Source organism: Carya illinoinensis, chromosome 4 (genome assembly GCF_018687715.1).
Source record: "Carya illinoinensis cultivar Pawnee chromosome 4, C.illinoinensisPawnee_v1, whole genome shotgun sequence".
Lineage (NCBI taxonomy): Eukaryota > Viridiplantae > Streptophyta > Magnoliopsida > Fagales > Juglandaceae > Carya > Carya illinoinensis.
Window position 1 is genome coordinate 7,798,278 of NC_056755.1, and position 11,259 is coordinate 7,809,536.

The 11,259-nt window shown below is 37.6% G+C and overlaps 1 protein-coding gene across 1 annotated transcript; it reads left to right on the forward strand.

Annotated features, from left to right (window-relative positions):
- The first annotated feature begins 5,020 nt into the window (after nucleotides 1-5,020).
- LOC122306208 lies at nucleotides 5,021-5,731 on the forward strand. Its single transcript, XM_043118644.1, has 2 exons — nucleotides 5,021-5,152; nucleotides 5,348-5,731. Exons 1-2 carry the CDS (start codon nucleotides 5,021-5,023, stop codon nucleotides 5,729-5,731), a joined length of 516 nt encoding a protein of 171 aa, XP_042974578.1.
- Nucleotides 5,732-11,259: the final 5,528 nt, after the last annotated feature.

Sequence of the window (11,259 nt, forward strand, 5' to 3'; positions counted from 1 at the left end):
TCCACACAATTTACACTGTTTTTAACAAAAAAATAGGTTAAATGTCTTATTGCATAATTTCTACCACTTGTCATATTACACAAGTGGTAGCTATACACATACCCATTTTGAGGCCAAAATCCAATTTTTCCAAAAGTAGATTGCATGCCAAATCTGCTTACGGTGGAGCACACTCCTATTTTTTTTTTTACTTTGTTTTAAGATGTATGCAAGTTGTAAGACATTAATGTTAAAGTAGCAGTGTCAACTTGTTTATCTAACGCTCTAGCACATGTATATCTAGTATGACACATGTTTTGTACCATGCCAAAAGCTTAACTCATAAAACCATTTGCACTGTTTTAACCCAACCAGAATGCTACTTTGACAAATGTGACTTACAGCAAATCACTTTTTAACATTTGCATAACTGCACTAGCACCCAAGACTTTTCATTTTGATTGATGTGTTTGGTTGAGAATATATAAGGCAGTTTTCCATTTTGCTAAATCATTCAAGGAGTTGTATTATTATAGAGATGAGGATATACCTCGAAATCTTCGCTTGCCCACATTGCACATAGGTGGTTCCAAACGGGCTTCTCCACCCACGATGTCCCGCCAGAAAGTGCCGCTTCTTTAGACCCATACCTTATGTATTGCTTTTGCAGTAAATAATGAAATGCATTATATTTCCTAACAACTGCGTTTGTCACACACTCACGATGTGAACTTTGTGTCCAATCCAATTAAAATCAGCCTACGATGAGGTCAAACAGTCAAATCATTGAACTAACATATAATCTCTTTGTGTTGACAAAGAGATCAATTACGAGGGAAGTTGAGATTACAAAAAAATAAAATAGATAGAGTGGCTCAAACACAACACTCTTGCATTGTCTTACCTTAACACGGTCGAAGAGCTCTTCTTTCTCCTCTTTTGGCACAGCTTTCTAGCTTGCATGGATCATGTTGGCTTGAAGTCTCACGATCGTGGTCACCCATCTAGAAAATATTTTGTAATTTTCGCACGATAGACCTCTTTGTCCATCCTTAATAATCAGGGGCATCGGATCAAATTTTCTGACTCTCTCAAACAATGTGTCTTTCGCTGGTCCTCGACCACATTTTTAGGAAGGTGCATCAGCTCCTTCTATCCACCAATAGCATAAAATCATCACCAGCTGATTGCTTTTTTAATCTTAAGTAAAACAAACACTGCAAATATTTTCGATAATTAGTTACTCAACTTACATGCATTACTAACAATCCTGATATCAGGATTTGCGTCATCCTTGGCCTCCTCTACAACCACATTTGGAGGTTGAGTGGAATCACCAAATACTTCATCTTGTTCCGCATCACGCAGCAGTGGTGGCCCATGATGTAGCCGTGGAGCATGCCCCCCTCGTCCATATTGTCCAGGGAGCCTTCCTCTTACCCATCTCACCATTGTCTTATTTTTTGAAATGTGAATCCTACTAATACACCCACACACAAGACTTCCAGTTAAACTTCCAGCCTAGATATTGCTACAGGGGAAAAAATTGACATATGCTATCTAATGCATCATATTGTCAATGAATTGACAATATTAAAACTAATGCATGAACCCTAGGGTAAGACCACCTGTTACTTACATTCAAATGTGAAAATAAAAACTTGGTCAGAGAAGAGTAGTGGCTACTGCAGCAAACCCTCACTACAATAGCCAAAAAAAAAAAAAAGGGCTGTATTCTACTCTAGATATGGCAACAGGGAAAAAGATATAAATAAAGGTGTACCATTCTTTGCTTCTGACTTGAAATTAGTTGGCAATATTGAAGTTAACGGGTATAACATTCTAGAGTAACAGGCATGCATTACTTACATTTAACATATTCGATTTAAGTCATACAGAGAAATGAGATTTATCCACGTAGAAGTGGATCCATATCTACTGCCACATAAAAAAGGCTATATTCCAGCCTATATATTGCAACAGGGGAAAAATGCATCTTCTTTTGCACTACATAAATGTGTTGCCAATATTGAAACTATTATAAGCCTATCGTAAGATTGCATGCATTACTTACATTCTAATCTAGACAGGAAAATGTAGAGAGAGAAATGAGAGAATGGGTCTGTACCCCAGAGCTACAAACCATCACAGATTACCTTTTGTAATCCATTCTAGATATTGCAACTTAAAAAATATTACTAATCCTTTTTTTTTTTTTGAGAAATGTGTTGACAATATTGAAACTAGTATTGTGATGTTCCGTTATAAGCATTCATTACTTACATTCAAAGCTAGACTGTAAAAATCTACCAAGAGAGAAATGAGAGTTCATGCAGTGATCTACCCAGATCTACATCTACTGACACAAAAAATTTCCCACTCCATTCTAGAAATGGTAGAAGGAAAAATCAGCCACAAACCACTTGCATGCATATTAGGATAATTTGCAACAGTTGAGATTTGTTGACAATATTGAAACTATTATAACCCGACATGTGTTTAGCATGCATTACTTACATGAACCTCTATTAAGTATAACTTAGATAGAGAAATGAGCAGTGAGACCATAACTATGCTTGTAAGTTTCATGCATTACTTACATGTGGTTGCTTGTAAGGAAAACTCAGACCAGAGAAATGCAAGTGAGAGCAGTACCCCCTCAAGGTAATGCTACAAAAAAGCTATGCATTCCAGACTTCCAGTCTAGATATGGCAGCAGGAAAAATCAGCATGAAACTAAATCCCTTCATGCATTATTTTTCTGGACAATTAGCAAAGTTGAGATTTGGTGTGTAGTCTGAAACATGTATAACCCTAGAGTACAAATAATGGACAATTACTTACATTCAAACACTAAGTATAACTCAGAGAGATATATGAGTTAGAGCAGTATTCTGTGTCTCACTACAAACTGCAAAACAAAACAAAAAAACAAAATCTTCCCAGTGTAGATATCAGAACAGGAAAAATAAAAATGCCAATCTCTGCTTTAGAGATATGTGTTCACAATATGCACCTACAGGTTTAACCCTAGTGGTTAGCATTCATGCATTACTTGGTTTCCCATCTATTACAAACAACATAGTGAGAGAAATTAGTTGTACATAAAGTTGCCCCTCACTACAAAATGCCACAGTTTAACTCAGTTATTCCAGTCTAGATGTGGGTAGACTGAAAAATTAGCAGCAAAACACTTTCTCTCATAAATTAAAAATTTCCTACCTTCAGATTTGTTGACAATATTGGATTACTATATAACCCTAGTTTAAGAAGCATGCATTACTCACCTTCAAATCTATAAAGTATAACTCAGAGAGAGAAATGAGAGTGAGAGCAGTATTCTGTGACTATCTTTTCTGTAAAAAAAAAAAAATATGTCCATGAGTGACAAGATATTGCAACAGGAAACAAAAAAAGTAAGCTTTCTTAGCTCTATATAAATGTCTTCACCTAGTGTGGCTTAAATACATGTTGAGTAAGAAGCATGCATTACTTATAGTTTGTTTCCCTAATATGAAAAACTTAGAGAGAGCCAGGAGATTGGGAGCAGTACCCCCTCACTACAAACTGCCATACAAAAGCTCCAACAGTTTCTAGTCTAAAGCTGGCAACAGGGGGGAAAATATGCTTTCTCTTTAATAAAAAACTTGGAATGGTTCTTCATGAGAAATGTGTTGACAATATTCTACTCTTGAACTAACCCTTGTGTCAGTTGCATGCATTACTTACATGCAAAGCTTTTAAGAATAAGAGGTTGCAGAGAGAAAAATGACAGTAAGAGCTTTAACCCCAGAACATGTGCTTTGAGAGTTGAGAACAGGTGAGAAAAAGTGAGAGTAAAAGGAGAGGAGGCAGACCGAGTTAACCCAAACTGCTTTGTGGATGAAGGTAGAAGAATCTATCCTCTCACTGCTTGGATGATCACAAGTGTAGTGGAAACCGATGCTTTATGATTTTGGTCGAATCACAACTTCAGAATGATTGGCTGATTTCACGTTTGGTTTTGCTCCTCTCTCACAAAACAACTGGTATGGCTTCTTTGTTATGTGAGCAATGAGACACAAGAAGTTGCAATATACTTTTTGAAGCAATTGGGTATGGGCTCCTAGTTCTTGGCAGGAGAAAATAGGAGATTACTGCATATGAGTTGACAACCTTGCTTGTTGCACCCTGCCTCTTTTCAGTCCCCTCCGGCCCACTTTTTTTGGAATACTATATTTTTATTATGCATCATCCCCTATCTGCCTTTGCCATATCTAACATATTCTATTTTGCTTTTCCCTCGCTGAGTGTATAAAAGGATATTTGAGTATCTTGGTCAACATTTAATGATCTAAACAAGGGTATAATTTTGCTGTGCATCTTTCTGCATAGGTTTCCAATACAAGCAGATTATTTTTTATAGATAAATAATGTGTCAATCCCTATATACAAGTGGCATATTATATTTTATCATGCAATACAGGTGTCAGCTTATATAGAAGTGGTAGATTAATAAAGTTGCTAAAACATGGCAGTGCTAGCTTACATACAAGTGGCAGATTATTGCTCAATATAGGTGTCAGCTTATTTTTGCTAGATGTGTCAAATTTTAGTACAGGTGTTAGCTTTATAATCTGTAGTTATATAATCTATAAGGCAAGACCCTCTTTATGTGAACTGGTCATCGTTGCAAACCTGTACTAGCAAATTAATAGTTTCGGCATTATAGCATAGCTGCACCATACATATAGAAGCAATAAAAAATGGTAATCTATAATTTTGCCATTTTTGCATTGATTACTCCATCTAAATCCCCCCCTCGATAGGTATTGAAACAACACATATGTTTTCTTTCTGCATAGGTCATTCGATATTGTCAATCAATTGGAAGTTTGATATATGATCACATTTCTTCTCTATTCTTTACTGAGGTGAGTAGGTGATATCTTTGCATTTGCAGTGTCTTACATAAGCCGAGTAGCTTAGAACCAAAGTAAAGGAACAAGGAGCTTTCATTCTTGGCTGAAATATTTTTGAAAATATTAGTCTTACCCAAGAGATGGTTCATTCTATTCATAAAAAATCCAATGGGGGCAATGTGGCTATCAAGCTTGACATGTCTAAGGCCAATGACAGAGTTGACTGGAAATTTTTATTACATGTTTTGGCAGCTTTCGGGTTTTCTCCTAGGGTGTGCAACCTTATTGATATGTGCATCTCTACGCCTTGGTATTCAATTATGATGAATGGTACCTCCTTGGGTTTTTTCAAAGGGAAATCCGGTCTGAGGCAGGGTGATCCGCTCTCTCCTTACTTATTCATAATCATGCAAGAGGTGCTTTCACACCTTATTAAGGCTTCTTTTGATAATGGATCAATTGGTTAGTTCTCCCGAGCTCGAGGCACCCCGCTTATATCTTATCTTATGTATGCGGATGATATTGTTGTTTTTGCTAATGGTGCTCAAAAGTCTATAAGGAAATTGATGCAGGTTCTTAAACTGTATGAATCTTGGTCGGGTCAATTCCTTAGTAAAGAAAAGAGTGCTATTTATTTCTCTCGTAAGATTCTTCTTCATAGGAAGGCTTCCTTACTTCGCACTACTGGTTTTGTTGAAGGGACTTTTCCTTTTAAGTACTTAGGTGTTCCAATAGTGGATGGGAGGCTCAGAACTAATGACTTTGGTGAATTGCTTGGTAAAATTAACAAGAAGATTGCGGGTTGGAAAATGAAGATGCTCTCTGCTGGTGGCCGGACAATCCTCCTTTGACATGTGCTATCAAGTATGGCTACCCACCTTCTGGCTGTTTTACAGGTTCCTCATACTGTGATTTTGGCTTTGAACAGAATTTTAAGTTCTTTCTTTTGGGGCGACGTTGATGGGAGAGGAAAACAGAAATGGGTCGCTTGGAAAAATATTTGTAGGCCTATTGAGGAAGGTGGTTTGGGTATTCGGGATTTTGATGATATTCAAAAGGCCTTACACTGCAAACTTACTTGGCGTCTTATTCAGGGCAAGTCTCTTTGGGCTGATTTCTTTACAGGTAAGTATGTTCGAGGCAATCACTTATCTCTTTTGGAGCCTACGAAGGGTACTAGGTTTTGGAAATCTATTGTTAGGTGTATTCCAGATGTTCTGTCTAATTCAAAGTGGATTATTAGAGAAGGTAATCTTTCTTTCTGGTACGAGGGATGATAGGGGTCCTCTGTGTGCTATACATCCTGTGATTGGACATCCGTTGTTGAAGATTAAACAGTGCCGTCTTGATAATGGTTGGGATTTCTCCTTGCTGGAGAGGCTAGTGGGTTATCAGCAAGCTTCTCATTTGTGGCAGTTATTGGCTCGGAGTAAAGAGGGGAATGATGTTCTTATTTGGTTGAAAGATAATAATGGAAATTTTTCTACCAAAAGTGCTTGGGACTGCATTCGGGTGAGGGCTTCTCCTTTACCTTGGGCTCAGTGGATTTGGCACAACAACCTCCCTAAGAAAATCTCTATTATGATGTGGAAGGCTATTCATAACTGTTTGAGTGTTGATGAAAAGATTAGAAATACTGGTATCCCAATAGTCTCTAAATGCAATTGTTGCCTCATGGGTCATTCTGACGATCTGAATCACGTGCTTTGCAATGGGGATATTGGTTGAAAAATTTGGCACTTGGCTGCAGTCAATTTAGGCGTGCATATGGGAGTTTTTCTTACTTGGAATGATCAAATTAATTTTTGGTTTCATTGTGCGGGTAAGTCTTCTCAGATTTGCCTTATTTTTGGTCTTCTTCCCTCATTGTGTCTTGGAAGCTTTGGGATTGGCGCTGTAAAGCTTGGTATGAAAATAAGATTAACACAGTGGAGTCGGTGTGGCAAGTTATTAAATTTTGGATCCGTCGTATTATGCATTTGATTATGAAAGTTACTCATATTTTGAATCATGATGTGGCCCTTTTAAATAGATTGGATATTCCGGTCTTATTGCCCAGGCCTAAGAAGGTTCAAGTGGTAAGATGGTTGAAACCTAGGCAGGATTGGGTGAAGCTTAACTCAGATGGTAGTAGTTTGGGCAATCCTGGGTAGGCTGGTGCTGGGGGTGTCATTCGTGATAATTGTGGTAGACTCTGCATGGCTTATTCTATTCATTTAGGCATAGGATCCAATAATTTTGCTGAGATGAGGAGTCTTTTGGATGGGGTTCGGAGGTGTCATCAGATGGGTTTTTATAAGGTGGATATAGAATCAGACTCTCATATTTTGGTCAACTGAATTATTAAAGGTGAATGTAATATTTGGTATCTGGAAGATTATTGGGACGAATTAAGTAGCTATCTTACCTACATGGATTATCGTGTGACTCATGTTTATCGTGAAGGAAATTGTGTGGCTGATTTTCTTGCTAAGCAGGGTGCCAGGGGCCTCAATAAGGATTGGCCTGCTGACGGTGACTTGCCTAGTCATTTACGAGGTCTTCTTCATATGGACAGACTTGGTTTTCCTTACCTACGTATCTCCTAAGATGTCCCAGGTTTGTCTTGTTTTGTTTTCTTGTTTTGATGCGTATTTGTCTTGGGTTTTTTGGCTTTCTTTGTTTTGCAGGTTTTTTTTGGTTTCTGGTGGGATCTTGTTTTAGAGCTAGGTTATTTATGTTTTGTGGGGCTCTTTGTATTTGGTTTTGTGTTTGTAGTTTGTTTTTGTTTCGTTAGTTTTTGATGCTTGGGTTTAGTCTTCTTGTTTTTTTTTTGTATCCCCCAGGTGTCCTTTTTGTAACCACGATTTTCCCCCGCCACAAGTGAGGGCTATTAATAAACTTGGGACGGGGCTACTATATGGGTGGCTACCGGCTCTTTTTAAAAAGAAAAAAAAATGTGCTTGCTAGTTTGTTGGCTTTAGGTAACTCATAAAGACCAAATCAATTCTGCTGCACAGGTGGCAGATTATGCTATTCTCAAATTATCATGTCTAACATATTACGGCACCCACATCAATTTAGCCAATTAATTGGTCCACAATGTCATTTATCCCATTTACTTGGATTGAGTTTATTGGATTGATAAGAAATACCTAATGGCAGTGCATTACACCATACTTTTAGGAGGATTGATATGGATGTTCGCCAAACTTCATGTGTACCTCTTATGCTGTATGTTATATTCATTGGGTGCATGCCAAGGATCTGGAAATGAAGCAAACTGATTGTGGTTAAATGAATTTTTGTTTTAGTTGAATTCCTTGATACTTGTCATTCCATCTTCAACTTATTAGAATCACATCAAACAACTTGGAAGTGAGAGAGCAAATGTGAATATAAAGAGGAGTCAGCATATCACAACATTGGGCCCTGACAACGATATTCAACACACCTCAATTGCTCTATCTAAACTTGACAAAGAAGCAAGTAGGAGTATTTAGTCTACGATATAAGCTACAAATTAGCCAACACAACAAAAATTCTTTGTTTAATCAACTATTGTGTTTGATTAAAAACTTCACCTCAAAACGGTGGCCCATAAGCATCATATTCACGTGTCACATTCTAACAATAGCAATCACACTTGAAGTTGGCTTTTCATTGAAAGAGGTTATCAAAATATGAGCAAGTTCATTGATCTGAAATACCACTCAACTCTATGTATATGTAGAAGAGCACCTTTATTGACTCTATAACAACTGCTCACCATAGGGGTTGGAAAGAGTTTTTTTGCAGCTCCCATAATCCATTGTCTTATGTGAAAGCTGGCAGGATTTTGCATCATTAAGCTCTGTTTCTGGATAGTATAGAGAGTAAGTCATTATATTCCTCAATCAATATCAACACATAGGTGTAGAAACATCAATGCAGTAGTTTTCATTAAAAAGACTTGAGGAATATAAGCAGTGAATACGTGACCCTAAAACTATATTTCTTGAAATTTTCCACCTAGATAATCTTCTTAAAATGCATATCTTTCTGCATTGTGCAGGAAGCAATGAACCTAGCAATGTTTTCATCTACTTATATTCCTAACTGAAGTAAATGATCAAACTAAGATACTTGCAATATGCATATCGTATGCATATATTTAACCGATACAATGACTAATAGAAGATAAAAACATTGCAGTTGGAGACTATCACATACTTGTCACTTTGTTAACCAAAGAAAGTGGATCAACATAATATTGCCCAATTATGCACAAACCTCCCATACATAAAGATGCATAGATGGCATTTCTTACCAAAATGAAGGAAAGGCCAAACCTTCGTTCTGAAACTTTGCTCAACACCCTTCATATGGTAGCATAATGAATAACATATCAAACTATGTCAGAATAAGAGGTTAACAATAGGAATGAGGATATAAAAGACCTGTGCAGATGATGTCCTTGCTTCTCCGGCAATGGTCACTGACGCAACTAGTTGGTTGTGGCTGACATGCCACATAAATATCATTCTACAAAAGGCCATTTACCACATTCAACCCTCATGATCATCACAATGCACACATATTTATCCTGTTATTAATGTATGTACATTAAAATCTGCATCAACTCAAGAGAGAGGGTCGTGTGAAGACGGGAACAGGGGGTTGGGGTTGTGGGTACAGGTTTGTTAATTGTTTATAAAGGCTGTTTATAAACCATTACGAGTGCTGCATTATCATGAAGGTGTTTTATCCTATACCTTAAGTGTGCTTATTTAATCCTTTTGATACATTGAGCAAGTTTTACGTAAAAATAAAGCGTAATAATAAATAAAGAAGGAGACCATGAAGAGAGTGAGATAACCAAATCAAAACATTATAAATTAGGGCATACCATCTTCAGAATTAGGGGTTGCGTCATCGGCAAATGCAATATTGTCTTCATCGCTTCTCTTACTATTACCATCAGCATCATCGATTCCCAGCTCATCATCAACGCCATCATCCTCGAGGTATGCCTCGTGGTTAGGTAAAGCAGATGGTTGATGTTCTAATATGGTCAAAGGGTCAATCAGTAATAGTTCTTCGTCTACCTTGTTCAATGGATTCATCAAGTCTGGATCACTACATTGGGCATGCAGCACATTTCTAGCAATGTTTTCATCTTACTAGAAAGCGTCATCATCACCAGACTCTGCACCATCATCAGCATCGTCAACCGACGCAACTAAAGGAATGTTGTATACATTCCTATTCGTTATCTTATGGACCACATACCAAATACCCACCACACTAATATTTTTTAAGTAAAACTCCTGTTGGGCTTGGCAGGCTAGAGCAAAAGGGTCATCTTTATACCATGTTCTAGAAGTGTTCAGGCTTGTTAGATGGTCGTCAATGTGAATCCCTCTTCGCTTATCACCAACATCCCACCAATCATATTGAAACAAATAGACCTTACGCCAACCCATATATCTTAATTTTATAATATCATTCAAAACCCCATAGAAGTCAATGGGATTTGATTGGTGTTCACCATGGACAACCAAACTGCTATTTTGAGTTCGTCAGTGCCTCTCTCGATCCTTTGTTTGAAACCTAATTCCATTCATTATGCAGCCAGCGTACGACGCAACCCACTTGTCGGCACCACATGCAAGTGCATATATTTCATCTAGTACACTGGCTGGATCTATCGCATGCTTCTCTCGAATCTATATTCCAATCAAAAGACAAAACCAATCAAATTATAAAATAGCTAGAACAATTATACAACATTTTGGTTTTAAACATGTGGCATCGTCTATTTTTTATTGTTATATCAAATTTTTTATTTTTCTAGTGTTTAGCATCTTTTATGTCAGATTCAAATGGCATGCACACCAACTGGGGTACGTATCGAGAAGGTTGTATAAATCAAGAGAAATACGTACGTGTTTCTTGAACCACCTAGGGAATTGAGCTTGGTGCCTGTGCGCATTGTTGGTTTTGACTTCCCTTGTAATCATGTTATAATGCTCACTGCAAAATAGAGTCGTATCACTACACGGTGTAATCTGTATCCGATCAGTACTCTGGGCTTTATACAAAATCATAACCACTTACTCGAGGTAATGCTCAATCTCGCCACAATTATTGAGAACATACCAGTGGGCTCTTGAAAATAATTTTTCGGTTAGCATGTGAATGTTTGCCACCCCGAGCGGACGTATCTTTTGTGAGAATACAGAGAAAAATTCTTCATTAAGCTATTCTAGAATGTCTGAGTTTCTTTCAACTCGTTGATATTTGGTCTCAATGTCGTTGAGATACATTGAGCAAAACGTCAAACACTCAACGTGAACATATGCTTCAGCAATTGAACCCTCAGGGCGGGCTTTGTTCCGAACATAACACTTGAACTTCC